This window comes from Pseudorca crassidens, chromosome 7, assembly GCF_039906515.1.
Source record: "Pseudorca crassidens isolate mPseCra1 chromosome 7, mPseCra1.hap1, whole genome shotgun sequence".
Classification (NCBI taxonomy): Eukaryota; Metazoa; Chordata; class Mammalia; order Artiodactyla; family Delphinidae; genus Pseudorca; species Pseudorca crassidens.
The window spans coordinates 2,272,858-2,291,580 of NC_090302.1; the positions used below are offsets into that span (position 1 = coordinate 2,272,858).

The window sequence follows — 18,723 nt, forward strand, 5'->3', positions numbered from 1 at the left end:
ACGTGAGCGCCGGAAGGGAACTGGGGGGGCCGCCGTTGGTGTAACACCGAGGCCCGGCCGGTGGAGGGCGGGGCAGGCGGCCGCCAGGGGGCGCTGGACGGCCGGGCCTGGGAGCGGCGGGTGCGGAGCGGACTCACAGGGACCCCGGGCAGCTATCTCCCGCCCCGGGGTCCGAGCCCGGCCCATCTTCCCTACGCGGCGGGGAAACTGAGGCCCAGGGACGGGAGGGAGCGGCCCAGGTCGCACAGCCTGCTTTCCCAGGGCCGTAGTTCAGCAGCATCCGATAACAATAATAAGCACTGTAACAAGTGTTGAACTGTATTATTTTGTGTGACAACAATGATAACAAGTCATTTGCGCACCATGCCTTGGCTCTGGCAATACCTGCATCAGCGACACAGGTGAGGCCTCCACTTCCCCAAAGCTTCCATCCCAGGCTCTGTACGTGCATGGGGGCCTTCAGGGAAATACAAATGCTAAATCAACAATTGTGGATAGTAGTAACTGCAACGAAGATGATGAAGTGAGATACAGTGGTACGGACTTGAGGAGGAGTAAGGCTACCCAACGAAATGCAGGACGCCCAGAGAAATAGGAATTTCAGATAAAGAATAATTTTGAGTATAAAAATGTCTCATATATTAGCTGCAATTTGGGGGGCATACTTAACCCCCCCAAAAAAAGCATCATTTACCTGAAATTCAAGTTTCGCTGCTGTCCTAATTTTTATTTTCTAAATGTGACACCTTTCCCTGGGGGGCCACTTAGATGGTGCCACGAGGGAGGTGACATTTGAGCTGAAACTAGAGCAGCAAAGCACTGGGCGTATTTGAGGAACGGAAAGCAGGCTGGGGGGGCGGTGGCTGAAGGTCTGTGAGCAGTGTGGGGATGGCTGGGGAGGCAGGCAGAGGGCTGGTGCCACCGTCCCGGTTCTGTGGGCAGCCGTCGGCTACAGGCACAGAGCAGGCAATAGCTGAGAGGGAGGGAATGAGGACAGGAGAGCAGGAGCAGGTCATGGAAAGCAGGGTGTCCATAGGAAGCAGGTGTGATGGTGCCTCAGCCAGCCGGGAGCCACAGTCACACAGATGGGAGATGAATCCCACCCCCGCTCTGTGCTCCCAGGCGCAGGACCGGTGGCTGTGCTCTGAGCCAAGGCCCAGCCCAGCCCAAGGCCGGGCGGCGGCGGGAGGAGCCTGCAGGCCGCCCAGCCCCTCGGCCCCTGCCCTGGGAGGAAGCGCTCACGAGTAAACACAGCCTCATCATCCAGCCCAGCGGGTCTGTCGCATTCCACGCCGGCCAGATTGCAGTCGCTCTCCCTTCCTGGGAGGATGAGTGAGCTTCGCCTCCAGGGGAGATGTGTGCGGGCAGTTCTCATCTCTGTGCCCCTCGTCCTCCTGGGCTGCTGGGGACTCCCTGATTTCCAGCAGGTGGGTGGACCCGAGGGCTGCGGTGCTGGGGGAGCCCCGAGAGCTCGGAACCTGGGCTCCGCTGGGTGCTGAGGGCAGGTCCCTGGGGGAGAAGCGGCTGCCCAACAGCCCTTGGGCCAAGTGGGAGGAAATCCGAACTTGGGGTTCAGGGGCTGAAGTGGGCTCACTGGAGAGGGAGTTGGCCTCGGTACTGTCCACCCACCTGTTGAGGGGCAGAACCGGCTAGATGGTGTGAGTGGCTTGCCTCCTCTCCATCCTGGGCCCCTTCTCCCCCCCACCCCCCCGCCTGCTCCTCTCCCACACCTCCTTCTCCCTCGTCTTCCCTCACTCATCCTTTCTCCCACAGCAGTTTCTTCAGGCTTTGGAGCCAGAGGAAGTGACCGCTTACTTTGGCCCTGATGTTGCCTCCGAAGGTACTTGTCCTGGCGTCTTCCTTGCGAGGGGAGTTTCTCAGAGCCTGCAGGGGGCATCTCACCCTTGGGTCAGGGACCTTGGCTTTTCAGTGGCTCAGCTGAGAGGAAGTCAGAGCTGCTGCTGTCACCCCGTTAATTAGTTCTGTTACTTCCTGCCAAGTCGATAAAAACTGGTCTGGGTGTCCTGGGCCGGGCTGGGGTTGTGACCCTGGGATTCTGCTCAGTATCTCAAGGGAACGGGCACTAATTAGCTGGTCTCTTCCACCCCTGGGCCTCCCTTTGGGCTGACTGACTGTCAGGAACTCTTGCAGTTTCTGGCCAGGATGTAAACATTTATCTTTTCTGTGAGACACAAGAAGGGCGCTGGGTCAAGCTCCAGCCAAAGCCTTTTCCTGTCGCTCGTGGACCGTGTCTGTGGACTTCTCCATGGTGCCAGCCCCCTTTCCAAGTAGGGCCATTGGTGATCCAAAGGCAGGTGGGGACCAGAGGCAGGGTAGGCTAGTGGTCAGAGCGGAGGGAATTAGGGGTGTCACTCGTGCCTGCCTTCTCTGTGGTCGGGGCCAGATGCACGCTGAGCAATGGCTGGGGTCGCGCTGTGGGCAGGGGGAGCTGTGCTGGAGGGCCGAGCAGGGGGGAGTGAGGGGCCTCCTATCTCCCGCAGTGCCCCGATTCGACGTGGCCCCGCTCACCTGCGTCTGTGAGCCCGAGCATGAGGCCGAGGACGGGCGCGGGGGGCTGCCCTGCAGGGCCCCGAGCTGCTCCCTGGCAGCCCTGGGACGGCTCTTCTGGGCCTCCTTGCCACCTCCTTCACCAGCGAGCGTGTGGTCAATGCCTCCCTCCGGCTGCTGGGGGCCCCCCACCCCTGCCTCGCGGGAGGCCTCGCCCTGCTGCCCCCAGGCGCAGCGTCCAGGCTCACCTTCTGCTTGGGCTGTGTGGTGAGTGGGCGCCCAGGCCGGCAGCAGGGGGAGGTTGTGCCGTGGGGACCCCAGTGGGGCAGAGATGCCTCCGAGCCCCCGCTGCACAGCCAAACGTGAGCGCAACACCACTTAGCCAGACTCTGACGCCATGGGGGCCTGTTCCTCGGAGGCTCAGAAAAGCCAGCTGAGTTTCCCAAGGCCACCCAGCTAGCAGGCGGCAAGCCCGGGGAACAGGGAACGGAGAGAGGGTGGGCTTTGCAGTCAGACCTCTGAGCTCAGACTCCAGCTCTGCGCCTTAGTACAGGCGACCTTGGGCCAGGCACTCCCTGGACGTCAGCGTCGTCACTGATGGGACTTCCCAGGTGGTCCAGTGGTTAGGACCCGGCGCTTTCACTATGGGGGCCCGGGTTCGATCCCCAGTCGGGGAACTAAGATCCCACAAGCTGCGAGGCCAAAAAAAAAAGAAAGAAAGAAAGAAAAGAAAGATTAAGAAAGAAAGGAATGGTGAAGGCAGCAGCAGTGGCCTTTTGGGTATCTTTGGGGATTGTCACGCGTTGTCACGATGCACCACTGAATGCGCCAGAGCCGTTTATATCACAACCACCCGCCTCCCCGCCCCATTCCGGGGTCAGGAGGCCCAGCCTGGGTTGGAACAGATGCCGCTCAGGGCCCACCTGGTGACAGGCAGTGCTGTTCATTAGTGCAGGCCTAGCTGGTCCCTCAAGACCCCCTCCATTCTTGCACACGTGGGGCCCCGCCAGGATCCTTACCAGGCCCTGCAGACTGGGGCCGGGAGGCCTTGTGCGTGACGGGGACTGGAAGCGTGGCTGGGGCCCTGGCAGCAGGTGGTGGGCAGCGAGCGCAGCCCACAGAGGGCATGGCTCCCCCGCTGTTCCACACAGATGGGCTCTCGGACCTTGGACTTGGGCAGGAGCCCTTGGAGGGGGCAAGTCCATGCCTGGTGCTGTGATGGCCCTGCATGGGGGATGGGGCTGTGTGCACCAGGCAGCTTTGTCTCCTCCAGGAGGGCGACATCCTGGTGGGTGCAGACGGGTTCTATATCCAGCCGTTGAGGAGGTGGCACCGGGAGCTGGTGCCTCCCTGGGGTGGTGCCCAGCCCCATCTGCTCCACAGGCCCGCCCCCAGGGCACCCACGGTTCCAGGTACAGCTCCTGAGAAAGGGAGGGTGGAGCTGTGTCCAGGACAGCTCTGCAGGAGGGACGAGCTCTCCTGATGCCTGGGCCCAGCTCCACCAGCCACCTTTGTTAGCACGCAGGGGAGTGCCCAGCTCACGGGGCAGGCCAGGAGAACACGTGGCCACCAGCCGTGGCCCCAGGCCGTCTGCTTGGTGGGCAGGTAGACCTCCCGCCTCTGAACAGCCATTCACAGTTTACAAAGCGTGTTCACAGACGTGCGCGTGGAGCCTCGGGTGGGCCGAGGTCAGCGGTTCCTGGTAGATCCGATGCTGCAGACGGGAATCCAGAGGCCCAGAGATGGGAGGTGGCGGCCGCAGGCCTCCAGGACGGCTCCAGGGCGTGGGCAGGACCAGGCCGGCTCTGCCGCCAGCACGCCCGCTCACGCCTTCCCCAGGCTGCGCCCGGCTGCAAGCGGGGTGTGGTCCTGGGCTCTTCTTGCCATCTCGGGGTAACCCCCTACTCCAGTGTGCGCCCAGCATGGGGCTTTGGGGTGGCCAGAAGGACATAAAAGCCACACAGCAGCTGATGTCTCCTGGTCTTGTGCTGCCCCGAATGCCCAGGCAGCAATGGGATCTGGGCCCGAGGGCTGGAATGACACGTCTCCACCTGGGACGGCCATCCTCCCAAGAGCCGGCCGCCTCTCCCCCGTAAGCTGGCCGAGCTGTCAGTTCTAACGGTCACAACGTGCATGACATGCGAGAGCTCGGGACCTCTCACCCTCTGAGAGTGTTTCCTCCCGAAGAGCTGGGAGGACCAGGATGCCCCAGATGAGTTGGTGGGTGTCCAAGGGCGTGAAACCGGGGTGCTGAGAGCCCGGCTCTAGGAGGGCCAGGGCAGAACTGCTCAGTCAACATAGAAAACTAGCTATGGTTACCAAAGGGGGAGGGGGGAAGGATAAATTAGGAGTTTGGGATTAACAGATACACCCTACTGTATATGAAATAGATAACCAACAAGGTCCTACTGTATAGCACGGGGAACTATACTCAAGATTTTGTAATAACCTTGGACTTCCCTGGCAGTCCAGTGGTTAAGACTGTGCGCTCCCAATGCACGTAGTGCGGGGTCGATCCCCGGGCGGGGAACTAGAATCCCGCAAGCTGTGCAGCATGGAGGAAAAAAAAAGATTTTGTAATAACCTAGAAGGGAAAAGAATCTGAGAAAGAATAGACGTATACGTATATGTATAACTGAATCACTTTGCTGTACACCTGAATCTAACACAACATTGAAAATCAACTCTGCCTCAATAAATATATAAACAAATAAATAAACCAAATGCTTAGCCAATTAGTGATTAAAAAACAAAAAGGAGGAACCGCTCCCTCAGTCTCCCTGTGCCGGGAGACGGGCCCTCTCTGGCTCCCCACACGCCCTGTGAGAAAGCGAGGGTCGGCCCATCCACGCCCTAATCCCCACAGTAAGCGGCGCATCCCCAAGCCCAGGAGTGCGGGGTGATGGAGGGGCCTGGCCATGGAGGCCGCGAGGTCAAAGCCACATCTCACCTGCTCTCTAGGACCCTGGCTCTCGGCCCTGCCCCCCGCCCCGCCAGGCCATCCTCCCGCCCCTCGCCTGCGGAGACAGGCTGCCAGGAGCCTCCTGCACCTGGAGCTGCTGGTGGCCGTGGGCCCCGACGTGCACCGGGCTCACCGGGAGGACACGGAGCGCTACGTGCTCACCAACCTCAACATGGTGAGTGCTCGCGTGGGCAGCGGGCTCTGTGGGCGGTGCTGACCCGGCGAGGCTCAGGGCTCGGGGGGGGGGGGCGGTGGCTGTCCTCAGAGACCACAGCCAGCCCGTCCTCGGGAGCCTCTGGACACAGCGCCCTGCGGCCGGGGCTTGTGCAGAGCGCCAGTGAGCTGTCTCGTCTGGGGGGCTGAGCTCAGTATGACCCTGAGGCTGGGGTCACACTTGGGGCTCGGGGCCCTGGGGTGGGGAGGGGCGTGATCTCTCTCCCTTACCCCACTGGGGAGTGCAACCCCCAGCCTCTTGCTACTTGGGTCCCTTCGCCCGGGGACCCTCAAGCCTGGCCTCTCCCCCCACGTCCCTTTGATCCGTGGGCATGTCGGCCAGCACTGCCCCGGCAGCAGCAGGCTCTCCCAGCGCCCTTCCTGTGGGTCCCCCCATGTCCACAGGCCTCCCCTTCCTTGGCTTCTAGGGGTAATGGTGGGGCAGGAAGCACAGCTCCCACTAACCATTACCTCAGAGAAAAAGAGGCAGCAAAGAAGCAGGTGACTGCAGCACCTGATGACACATTCAGCCTGACGGGCTGTGCCCGGCCACGAGCGCATTCACATGTGAAACACACATAGACGTGTTCTAAGGCGGCCAGGTAGGTTTCCATAACGTCAGGAGATTAATATCACCGCCGGCAGCGGCAGGGCCGGCATTGCCCCCGCTGGTAAGTTGGCCCCGGAGGGCAGGCAGCCATCCTAGAACGTGGGGTCCTTAGTACCATCTTGTCCCCGGCCTCAGGTATGCCCAGCTATTCCGGACAGAAGGAAAAGGTCCCCCAATCTCAGAGCCCCAGGCCCTCTGACACCTCTCCTTTCCCATGTGTTCCTGGGCCTCGCTCCCTGGAGGGAGTCTGGGTCCCAGAGGCCACACCCATGCAGCCGGACCCCTGGAAAAGCTGGCTCAAGTCCAGGACAAGCCTGCTTGAGTTTCCACCTGCCGACTCCAGAGGTGGAAAATATTCCCTCTAGGTCACTTGAAGGCTACTGTTTTCAAGTTTTGGGGGTCCCCCCCACCTCGAATATGCTGAAATTTGGTAATCGAACCACACTCCCTGTGGTCATTCAACATGTTTTATGAGGGCCAAGGATGGTCAGGTGGTAGACTGCAGCCTGGCTCCTGCCCAGATGGTGTCAGTCGTGGTAATGGCCAGTGGCGTTACCCACCTCGTGCCAGCCGCACTGTTCCTAAGTCTGCCAACAACCATGGAAGGCTTTCTCTCCATTTTACAGGTGAGGAAACTGGGGTCCTGAGCTTAGTAAACGGGATCCCGAGCGTACAGGTAGGAAGGGACAGAGCCTGGTTCAGACTCAGGTCAGCTGAGGCCGGTGGTACCACGTCCTCTCTCCTGGGCGCCACGTCTCGTTTAGAGGACAAGCTGGTGCGAGCAGCTGCAGTGCAAGTCGACCACAATCGGCATCTCGGCAGATGTACTGGGAGAGCTGGGAGCCTGGTGGGCGGAGCCTTCTCATTCGGGTGCCCAGGAAAGGGCTCACGGTGGGGGAGGAGGCCCTCAGGCTGCCCCGTGGAAATGAGCAGTTTAAGCGAGCAGAGGTGAGAGAGGTGTTTCAGGCAGGTGGACAGATGAGAAAAGACAAGGTAAATCCAGTCCGAGAGAAGCAGTGTTTGGAAGGAACGTTCTAGACTAATGGCAGTTACTCGCATCCCGTTGTTTCGGGGTTTCTCTGTGTCGGCTAACCTTCCTTCTGACTGTCTCTATGGCTGGCTCCCAGGCCCAAGAACTAGCATTTCGGGTGCCCTCCCTGATGATGAAGCGTCCTCTCCAGGCAACCCCACCCCCACCCCCGCCCCGGGCCCCTGGAAGTCAGCAGTGCCCACGCACACGTATCACCTCTCCCGCCTGCCCTTCCACAGGGGTCAGAGCTGCTTAGGGACCCATCCCTGGGAGCTCAGTTCCGAGTGCACCTGGTGAAGACGGTCATCCTGACGCAGCCCGAGGTAGGCGCTGAGCTGGACGCCCAGTCGCTGGGAAACCGGTTTCCGCCTGTGGATGCACACAGAGCCGTGGGGGCGGTGGCAGGGCTTCCCGCCAGCCGGGCCTGGACCTGAATTCCGGCTCTGCCCTGGCACGCGGCACTGCTGAGCGTCAGTCTCATCATCTGTAACATGGGACAGTAATAGGGTCGTTATGAGGACTGAGGTGGCAGCAGTGGCCCGCGCCCTGCTTGGGGTGGATGCCCTGAACGTGCGCTCTGTTCCCGGTCCCTCAGGATGCTCCGAATATCACAGCCAACATCACCGCATCACTGCTGAGCGTCTGTGAGTGGAGCAGGACGGTCAACCCTGAGGATGACACGGATCCCGGCCATGCTGACCTGGTCCTCTACATCACCAGGTAGCCGAGCTCCCCACTGGCGTGCCAGCCTGCCGGGGAGCTGCTCCCACTCTCTGCAAAGGTAGCCCGGCGGTGGGCAGGCACCTTAGCACTGCCCAGCTAGCTGTTCTCTCCTCCTGAGGTTTGACCTGGAATTGCCTGATGGGAACCGGCAGGTTCGGGGGGTCACCCAGCTGGGTGGCGTCTGCTCCCCCTCCTGGAGCTGCCTTATCATTGAGGATACCGGCTTCGATCTGGGGGTCACCATCGCCCATGAGATTGGGCACAGGTAAGAGGCCCCAACCCCTGTCCCCAAGCTCCGGACAAGGACGTGACCTGGGCCCCCAGGAGGGGAGGTCATGGCTGGCAGTGGTCCCTAGAAGAGCCAGCTGGAGGAGCCTGTACTCTTGACCCCAACAGACTAGGGAGGGTGGGCGGGGGCAAGGGCTGGGAAATCTGATATTTCTTCATTACCGAAGGATTAAAAGAAAAAAAAATTTTTTTTTCAAAATACAAGGAAAACAGGAGCTAAAAAGTAATTTTTGTAGGAAATTCACGTAAAGAAAAAGCCGGCTGCAAAAATTATCCCAAATCCCACCACTTAGAGAAAACGTCCATCTTTTCTTTACACACACACACATAATATTTTATTTGTAAATTTGGGAGTATGCTGTATATTGGTTAACTGCTTTTTCATGTAACAATATATCCCAAACATTTCTCCCAAACATTCTCTTAAAACATATATTGGTTTTTTTCGTACGCACCAGAATTTACTTAATTCATCCCCTCGTTAGATATTTAGGTTGTTTCCAGACTCTTCCTGATGCGACTGCTATACGTTCTGCGGGCAAATCTGTGCTGCTATGTATTATTCACCCGGAGTGGAGGGTTTCTTTCCTTTTTGATTTTTAGCCTTTTAATTCTGAAAGTATATACCTGCTTGCTGTAAAAATTCAGAGTACAGAGACTCCTGAAGTGAAAAGTGGGTGTCTCACTTCCTTGCCCACCAGCCCCGCTCCCACCCACAGGCCTTTCGCCCCCCCCCCCGCGAGAGCGCTGAGGGGTTCCCACACCCGCCTCCACGGGCAAGGCTGGGGCTCCTACCCCCACAGCAGCCCACGGTGCGCACCTTCGCTCTCAGCTCTGCACCTCCGTCTGACCTCTCACCCATCTGGCCCACCACCCATCACAATTCCTCCATCTATCTTGTTTGGAGGAGAAAGAGGAATTGAAAGCCATTGCCTTCCACTGGGAGCAGAAACTTTGGCCAGAGGGCCGACCTTTTCACGTCACCAGTACACATTCAGTTGGTGCTTTTCACACACCGAGCCGCCCCCAGGTCAAGAAAGCTGTCAGCAGTAGAGCCCCACAGGCCCTCGAGCCGTGGCCTCCCGCGCTCGGAACACCGCGGATGAGTCTGGCCTGCACATTTGTCAAGCCTTTTGATGTGTATTAGCCAAAAGAGGCGGGGGCCACCGGGCCGGCCCAGCGCTCCCTCGGGCGGGAAACTGAGGCTGGGCGCCTGCGCGACGCGGCCCACCGCCGGGTTAGCTGGTGGCGGGGCCAGGGCGACCCCTGCGAGGGTGGGGGACCCTGGCCACCGCCGGCCTCAGCGCCGCCGCCTCCGCAGCTTCGGCCTGGAGCACGACGGCGCGCCGGGCAGCGGCTGCGGGCCCAGCGGCCACGTGATGGCTTCCGACGGCGCCGCGCCCGCCCGCGGGGGCCCGGCGTGGTCCCCCTGCAGCCGCCGGCAGCTGCTGAGCCTGCTCAGGTAGCTGCACCCCCCCCCCCGGCACCGCCCCTCCCCGAGCGCCCCTCCTTCCCGTGCCCGGACCCACCCCTCCATCTGCCCTCAACCCTGTGCCCACTTCCGCGGCGTCCCCGCGCCCACCTCTCCACGGGCTCCCAGCACGTCTCAGGAGGCACTCCTACATCCCGCCTCTGCCCACCCCTCCCGCCCTCACCTCCTCGCGGCGTCCACCCCTCCATCTCTGCCCCCGCCCCGCCCCCGCCAGCCCATCCCTCTGGCCGCGCCCATCCCGCCCGCGCGCCACCTCCCTCCTTTCCATCGCCTCCCGCCCCTGTGCCCACCGCTCGGTTCTCCCCTGTCCACTTCCATCCCCTCGCAGACCCACTTCTCCACCCTCCCCCGCCCCCTGCATCTGCCCCTCCATCCCCTCTCCTCCCCTAGGCTCGAGCCTTGTCCTAGCCCAGGGTCAGCTCTTGGTGGGGCACACGGGCTGAGAACGCCCATCCTCGCCCACCCGAACCCGCCGCTTTAAACGCCCCCGCTTCCCGCGCCTACTCCATCCCGCGCCCACCTGCTGTCCGCCCCGGGCCTGAGCCGCGGCCTTGTCGCAGCGCAGGACGGGCGCGCTGCGTGTGGGACTCGCCGGGGCCGCAGTCCCAGCCCGCGGGGCGCCCTTCCGAGGCGCACCCCGGCCTGTACTACGGCGCCGAAGAGCAGTGCCGCGTCGCTTTCGGCCCGACGGCGGTCGCCTGCACCTTCCAAAGGGAGCACCTAGTGAGTCCAGCAGTGGGTGATGCGCACCGCTCCCCCGCCCCCCGCCCCTCCGCATCCCTCTATCCGCTCCTGCCCCCTGCGCGCTGTGAGACCCCACTGGCCCAGACTGTCCGGTGCCGCTCGAAATTCTCAACTTTTGAACAAGGGTGCCCACGTTTTCCTCTTGACTAGGCCCCACAAATTAGGTAGAGCTGGTCCCGATAGGGCCCCCGAGCCCGTGGACCTTGATCCTACCTAGGCAGTTACCGAGGGCTTCCCACCCAATGGGAGCTGGAGGGCTTCCCAGAGGAAGTGACCTCTGAGCTGAACCCTACAGCCGGGGTGGGAGCTGGCAGTGGGAGGGGAGCTGAAGGGGGGCAGGCAGACCCCCTTCCCAGGACCGCACAGGACTTGCAGGCACTTTCGCCTTGGTGAGCCCCTTCCCCCTCGTAAAACATTAGGAATTATATCTTAGTGTTTTCGTGAGATATAGAACTTTACGTGTGTCCTTATAAATGCAGTGTTAATGTTATATATTAGCATATTCTTTCTGATCTAGAAGATCATCTTTTTTCTCCTGGTTTTAAAAGAGATGAAAACATTTTTGTGGGCCCTGGGCACTGTCCCTGTTCCTGGTGGAGGAGTCCTCCGCGGCTGTCCTCTCCACCCACCACTGCCCAGGGAGCTGGCTGTGTCACCGTGTGCTGTGGTCTGGGAGGGGCAGTGATGGCTGGACACTGACCCCCAGGCCCTGGTGGCCCCTCGGCTGGCCATCTGTCTCCCCTCTTAGGACATGTGCCAGGCTCTCTCCTGCCACACAGACCCCCTGGACCAAAGCAGCTGTAGCCGCCTCCTTATTCCTGTCCTGGATGGGACAGAGTGTGGCGCGGGGAAGGTCAGAGCGGGGACTGGAGGAGCGTGTGAGCGTGTGTGTGTGTGTGTGTGCGCGCGCGCGCGCGCGTGTGCGTGTGTGCACGCTCACACACGCTCACGCAGACCTGAGCCTGCAGCCCTCACCCTGGGGTGGGAGACAGGAGGACCTCAGGAAGCAGGGGCTTAGGGCCCTGGAGCTGTTCTGGGTCCCGTCAGGACAGGTGGGCAGCAGGATGCCTGCGTGCACGCAGTGCTCGCCTTGCCCTCTGCAGGCGGTTCATAACAGCTAACGGCGAAGGCTTGCGCCTGACTCTGCCGGGGCGGGCGGGGCATCTGGCCTGCCCCGTCAACCTCCTCGCTGTTCCAGAGAGAGCGGGCGCTTGAGGGACGGCCACCCTGGGCCCGGTGTGGCTGCCTGGAGACAGGGATTGGGTTGTCGCCCGCCACCCAGAGGAGGCAAAGTTTTCCCGTGGCTGCGTGACCACCCCCCCGCCCCCTGCCGGCCTGCAGCGGCCACCTGACGTCCTGCTCCCGGCCCAGTGCCCCTGCCCTCCCTTCTGCCCTGCATGGCCAGCCCTTCCTCCAGTCCCTGTCCTGCGGGAGGGGCTCTGCCCTCTTCTATTTAGCCCTGGCTCCAGAGCCGGATGGGGGTCCAGTGCGTGTGTGTGCGTGTGTTTGTGGGGGGTGTACCTGTGGGTGTGGGATGCCCTGGGTGTGGGGTCCTGTGGGTGTGGGATGCCCTGGGTGTGGGCACCTGTGGGTGTGGGATGCCCTGTGTGTGGGGTTCTGTGGGTGTGGGATGCCCTGGGTGTGCGGTCCTGTGGGTGTGGGATACCCTGGGTGTAGAACGTGGTTCCGTCCTTCTCTTGCAGTGGTGCTCCAAGGGGCACTGCCGCTCCCTGGCGGAGCTGGCCCCCGTGGGGGCGGTGCATGGGCACTGGTCTAGCTGGGGTCCGGCCAGTCCTTGCTCCCGCTCCTGCGGAGGAGGTGTGGTCACCAGGAGACGGCAGTGCAACAACCCCAGGTGCCGCGTGGAGGGCTCTGTCTGTGGGTCAGGGGGGTGGCTGCTTCGCGTTCCCTGGTGGGGGGCTGGGGGTCACCCTCCTCTCACCCGTGTCTCGTGGGCATTTTCAGACCTGCTTTTGGGGGGCGTGCGTGCGTAGGTGCTGACCTCCAGGCCGAGATGTGCGACAGCCAGGTAGGCCTGCTTCCTGGGCAGGGTGAGGGGGTGCCGTTGGCAGCACTGGGTCCGGAGGAGCCCAAGGGCCAGGGCGGCTGTCACTTGTGGTTCACATACGGCGTTTTGAGAGTGAAGGTGATGCTATTAATACCTGCCCTGGGACCACTGTGCATTCACCGGGAGGGTCCCACCCCTGAAAGCAGCCGCCCTGAAGAGTCCCCCTCCCTCCCTGGATGCCACTGCCCTGCAGGGCTGCCCGTTTCTGCGCTGAGAACGACCCTCCTCTCCGGCAGCCAAGTCCACTACCGCGAGAGCATGGGCGATTCTTTTAGTTATAAGTTCAGGTGAATTTCACCTAGCATAAAATCAACCATCTGAAACTGTGTAGTTCAGTAGCACGAAGTACATTCACAATATCATGCAACCACCACCTCCATCGAGTTCCAAACCATTTCCGTCACCCCAGAGTAGAACCCCGTGCCCATCAAGCAGCCGCTCCCGTGCCGCCTCTCCCAGCGCCCGCCGACCAGCAGCCTACTTTCTACCTCTCTGGATTTACCTATGCTGGACATTTCATATAAGTGGAATCATACGATATGTGACTCTTTGCGGCTGGCTTCTCTCACTCACCGTGTTGTTTTCGAGGTTCAGCCATGTACCATGTATCAGAGCTTCACTCCTTTTTCTTTTTTTACGGTTTATTCTTATTTATTTTTTATAAATTTATTTACTTTATTTATTTATTTTTGGCTGCGTTGGGTCTTTGTTGCTGCGTGCAGGCTTTCTCTAGTTGCGGCGAGCGGGGGCTACTCTTCGCCGCGGTGCATGGGCTTCTCGTTGCGGTGGCTTCTCTCGTTGCAGAGCACGGGCTCTAGGCACGCGGGCTTCAGTAGTTGTGGCTCGCGGGCTCAGTAGTTGTGGCTCGTGGGCTCTAGAGCACAGACTCAGTACTCGTGGCTCACGGGCTTAGTTGCTCCGCGGCATATGGGATCTTCCCGGACCAGGGCTCGAACCCGTGTCCCCTGCATTGGCAGGCAGACTCTCAACCACTGCGCCACCAGGGAAGTCCCTATTCTTTTCTTCTTATATTTTCTTATTTTTTTGTTGGGTTATGGTTGCTTTACAATGTTGTATTAGTTTCTGCCGTACAACACAGTGAATCAACTATACATATACATATATCCCCTCCCTCTAGAACCTCCCTCCCATCCAGAACTTCACTCCTTTTTATGGCTGAATAGTATTCCACTGGATGGATGGACCACATCTCGCTCATCTGTCCATCCATTGTCCATTTGTCCGTACATTGGGGCTGTTTCCGTCTTTGGTTGTTGGGAATAGTGCCGCTAATGAATATGTGCGTACGTGGACTTTTTTTTTTTTTTTTTTGCGGTACGCAGGCCTCTCACTGTTGTGGCCTCTCCTGCTGCAGAGCACAGGCTCCGGACGCGCAGGCTCAGAGGCCATGGCTCACGGGCCCAGCCGCTCCGCGGCACGTGGGATCCTCCCGGACCGGGGCACGAACCTGTGTCCCCTGCATCGGCAGGCGGACTCAACCACTGCGCCCCCAGGGAAGCCCCGTGGATTTTTTGAGCGCCAGCTTTTCACTCTTTCGGGTGTACACCTCAAAGTGGAATTGCCAGATCCCATGGGGATTCTAAGTTTAAGTCCTTGAGGAACCTCTGAGCCATTTCCCATAGCAGCTGAACCATTTGGCCTCCCCACCAGCAACGTGCGAGGCGTCCAATTTCTCCACACCCTCTCCAGCACTTACCTGTGTTTCCCACACGGCCATCAGAGTGGGTGTGAAGGCGTGGAGTGATTCCTCTGGCCTTGACTCAAGATCTGCACGTGTTGAGACCCTCCCTCCCCCCCCCGCCCCCACCTTCTCCAGGCAGACTCCGAGGCCTCCCCAGACCAGGAGAAAGGAGTCCTTGCCTGGGGTGGGGGAGGGCCAGGCCTGCAAGGAGGGCAGCCGTGGTCCCCGCACCTGCTCGGCAGGGCCACTCGGATTCTTTTCCTCTTGACTCCAGTGCAAAAAAGGCCAGGATGCCCGCCCGCGGAGGTTCTTGTGCGGAAGCCCTTTGCTCTTGACTCCTGTGACTTTTCCAATTACCTGCCTCTGGAGGTGCAGACATAGCGAATACACATACTCAGCCCCGTTTTCTGAAGTTGGGGCCTCCCGCCCGCAGTGCTGTTTGCCTGGCTTTCCTCTGCGTTGCTGGGTGGTAGGCCCCCATCAGCGGAGGAAGGCTCGACATCCCCACTTTACAGAGCAGGGAACTGAGGTGCAGCCAGGAGCTGGGCTCCAGCCCACGTCTTGGCCCTCGCACTGCCGGGGGCCTTGCTGTCTCCCGGGGCGAGGGTTCCCTGCCTGAGCCCCCTACTCCGGGCCCCCTGCCCTGGCCCCTCCCGTGCCCGTCCTCTGCCTCCTTCCACCAGGCCTGCGAGAAGACCCAGCTGGAGTTCATGTCGGAGCAGTGCGCGCAGACCAACGGGGAGCCCCTGCGCCTCTCCCCGGGCAGCACCTCCTTCTACCGCTGGGGCACGGCCGAGCAGTACAGTCGAGGTGGGTCCCGGGGGGTGCCGGGGCGAGCCAGGCCTGAGACCCCGGGGCAGGGAGAGTCGTTGGGGGAGACCCACCATCCCTCTGATGCTGTTGAGAGCAGGCTTCGGCCCTGCATCAGACACGTCCCGCCTCCCACCCTGGCTAGCAGGTCAGGCCACGACTTCTCGTCTCTGAGCCTCGGTTTCCCCATCTGCAAAATGGAGGTAAGAGGCGTGGCCTGCTGCCAGCACTGCTGGCAGGAGTCAGTGCGATGGCACAGGGGAAGCCCCGAGCGTGCTCCCTGGCTCGTAATTCAGTAACTTTTATTACATCGCCGTGTGATTACTGCCTCAGGAGGCAGGACAGGTGGGAAATAGAAACCTGGCCCCAAATGCAGAGAGCGAAGCGGGATGGCGCTCGGGGGTCGGTGAGGGCCCACCTGGATCGTGTTTCACAGGGTCACTGCCCTCCCTGCTCCCTGCCACCCTCCCATCCGGGTTTCTTGTCCTTCTGCTTTCCCAGGGGACGCTCTGTGTAGATATCTGTGCCGGGCCATTGGCGAGAGCTTCATTGTGAGGCGTGGGGACAGTTTCCTGGATGGGACACGGTGTGTGCCAAGCAGCCCTCAGGAGGATGGGACCCTGAGCCTGTGCGTGTCGGGCAGCTGCAAGGTAGGCGTGCTCGGGCAGTGGAGGTGCCCTTCTATCCACTGTGGCCCCGAGGCCTCTCGCATCAGAAACCAAGATGCTAAGGGGCCTTCGAGGGGTCAGGTCTGGGGGGTGCTGCCCCCGTGAAGCTGCAGTAGAGTCTGCACTGGGTGATGCTGGGATACAGGGCCGAGCTTGGGGTCAAGAGCCTTGCTGTGACCTTGGACAAGTCATTTCAGCTTGCCTCCTGCACAGATGTCAGAAGCTGCAGAAATGCCCCATTTGGTTGTGTGAACCTCAGAGCTGTGGGTGTCAGTGGGCCAGCACCGTCCCATGACGTCACCCGGGTCTCACCTGCCACTCTCCTTTGCTCAGATGTTTGGCTGTGACGGCAGGATGGCCTCCGGGCAGGTGCGAGATGTGTGCCAGGTGTGTGGCGGGGACAACAGCACGTGCCGTCCTCAGAACGGCTCTTTCACGGCCGGGAGAGCCAGAGGTAGGGCCCTCCCTGGGGGTGAAGGGCCGGTTTCCCCCCAGCCTCCAAGAAACCCCACAGCCCAGAGCCTGGGTGCCGGCTGCCTAGGTGGCGGGGCCCGCACTCTGGCTCAGCCCTGGGCCCTCTTAGCGGCCTCAGCCTCCGCGTTCCTCTCTGCCAGCCTCCCCATGAGGCTCAGCTTTTGGTGGTGAGGCCCCTGCTGGGGTTGCGGCACATCGGTAACGGTTGCTCCGTGTCCCTGTGGTGCAGAAAAAATACAGACGTTGGGGAATCTGTGGTGGGCTGTCCTCTCCTCTCCTGCTCAAGGACTCTTAGCAGGAGGGACCTTATGCTCGGAAGATCCTTGACTTTGATCCATTTATAGAACAGGTCAGGTCTTCTGCAAAGTCAGTCGAGGAGTTGAGTCCCACCTCCCTCTGGCGCTGAAATCTGCTCCCTTTGACTGTGACCTAAGTGACCTGAGACCACCCCTCCCCCCCCCGCTTCCTCCTAGAGTATGTCACATTCCTGACCATTACCCCCAACCTGACCAGCATATACGTCATCAACCACAGGCCTCTCTTCACGCACCTGGGTGAGTTGGCCAGAGGACGCCCACAGGAGTTAACCAGACCGTGAAGGTCGAGGGCGCAGCCCCAACGTGCCGTCACTTCTGATGCCACCTGCAAGTTCGGGTGCTCCCCAAGCTGCCGTCCGTTGGATGACTTGCTGGGAGGACTCCCAGAACTCTGAGAGCTGTTACGCTCACCGTTACAGCTTATTACAGGGGAAGGATACAAAATAAAAGCAGCCAAAGGAAGAGATGCTAGAGCAGCGTCAGGGAGGGCTCCGTGTCCAGCTCAAAAGTGACCACACGCACGGTGTACCGCCTACTCTGGGAGCTCTCCTGAGCTCAGGGTCCAGGTGCTATGGGGCTCCGTTATGTAGACACGATTGGGGGATGGATTGATCGCCCCCTGGACGATCTCAGTCTTCAGGTTGGCGGAGGCTTGGTGACTCAAGGCCGCCACCCTAAGTCATGTGTTTGGTCTTTCTGGTGTGGCCAGCTCCCACCCTAAACAAAGACGGTCTGGGTCAGGTCAGACACAGGGCGCAGGTCAGACCTGTCTCTGGGCAAGGCTGACCTCTTTACTTAACGCCGCTGTGGGGCTTTATTTCCAGGGGGCGCCCTGTCCTGACCTTGGAATCTGGGGTGGGGTGCTTGCCCTGGGGTCCTTGAGCCCCCGTAGAGTGGGGTGTGAGTGCACTTGGTGAGGGAGCAGGTCCACGGCACTCACCAGGTTCCAGGAAGAGGCACAGAGTCATCGCGTGGGGAGCCTCCCGTGGTCAGACACCCTGTTCAGAGCGTGGGATACCAGGAGGACCTGCTCCCCGGGAAGGCTGGGGATCCTGGGGCGGGAGTGGCAGGTGCGGCCGTGGAAGTCATGCCCCGTTGGCCCAGTTGTCACCTTTCCTTAAACAGGACCTGTCTGTGAGGGGCGCGGTGCTGGCTCCCACGGTGGGAGGTGGGGGTTCTCTGTGGTGCTGATGGCCCCTCCCCCAACAGCAGTGAGGATCCGTGGGCGCTACGTCGTGGCCGGAAATGCGAGCATCTCTCCCAGCACCACCTACCCCTCCCTCCTGGAGGACAGCCGCATCCAGTACAAAGTGACCCTGACTGAGGACCGGCTGCCCCGCCTGGAGGAGATCCGCATCCAGGGCCCCACCCAGGACGACATGGAGATCCAGGTGACCGGGGGCCTCCCCCTGGCGTCCGCTGGTCCGTCAGCTCAGACGCACACCTCTTCATTCTCTCGGCGGCCGCCGGGGGGCCTGGGGTCCCCGTGCTCAGAGCCCACGGGAGTTCTGGCGTGCTGGGAGTGGGTCAGAGGGAGAGCCCTGTGCAGGGGTCGGGGGCTTCCCGGGACGGGGGCTGTGCTGCCGAGGTCTGAGATGAGCTGACGCTGCAGGCCGAGCAGGGAGGGGAGTGTCTTGAGCGAGCAGTGCGTGCCCAGGAGAGGTGCTTAGGAGGGAGGGAGGAAGGGGACCCTCCAGGTGAGGAGGCTGGAGGGCCAGGCAGACCTGGAGGGGCCTTGCTGGCCGTGTGAGGAGTTCAGGCTTCCTCCTGGGGGCCTGGGGAGCTGCTGGGGGTCTGTGTAGGGCGGAGTTGGGTTCGGCTACGTCAGACCCGGACGAAGGAGGGTGGGGGGCACGAGACCGTGGGGGAGGCTGGTTGGGCCAGTGCCCAGATTAGAGACTCACCGTGGGGGCATCTAATGCAAGAGGAGCAGAGGCAGCCCGAGAGCTGGAAGCAGGGTGACCCAGGGGTCAAGAGCCCAGGCTAGGGACTCAGCCCAGAGTTCAGATCCTGGCTCTGCAGAAACTTGGACAAAAGACTTAATTTTCTGAGCCTCAGTTTCCCCGTCTGCAAAATGAGACTAAGCCGACCTACGTGACGTGAAGATGCGTTTG

General features: G+C 61.0%; 1 protein-coding gene across 1 annotated transcript in view; it reads left to right on the plus strand.

Annotated features, from left to right (window-relative positions):
• Positions 1–44: 44 nt before the first annotated feature.
• Positions 45–18,723, plus strand: part of ADAMTS13 (ADAM metallopeptidase with thrombospondin type 1 motif 13) — a 31,962-nt gene continuing 13,283 nt past the window's right edge. The window contains 18 exon segments of the mRNA XM_067742691.1: positions 45–401; positions 1,123–1,183; positions 1,185–1,427; positions 1,774–1,840; positions 5,470–5,645; positions 7,563–7,646; positions 7,919–8,043; positions 8,165–8,311; positions 9,656–9,796; positions 10,387–10,549; positions 11,319–11,423; positions 12,274–12,425; positions 12,536–12,599; positions 15,024–15,150; positions 15,652–15,800; positions 16,152–16,272; positions 16,766–16,846; positions 17,819–18,000. Coding sequence (XP_067598792.1) covers positions 340–401; positions 1,123–1,183; positions 1,185–1,427; positions 1,774–1,840; positions 5,470–5,645; positions 7,563–7,646; positions 7,919–8,043; positions 8,165–8,311; positions 9,656–9,796; positions 10,387–10,549; positions 11,319–11,423; positions 12,274–12,425; positions 12,536–12,599; positions 15,024–15,150; positions 15,652–15,800; positions 16,152–16,272; positions 16,766–16,846; positions 17,819–18,000 — 2,250 coding nt within the window. The 5' untranslated portion in view covers positions 45–339.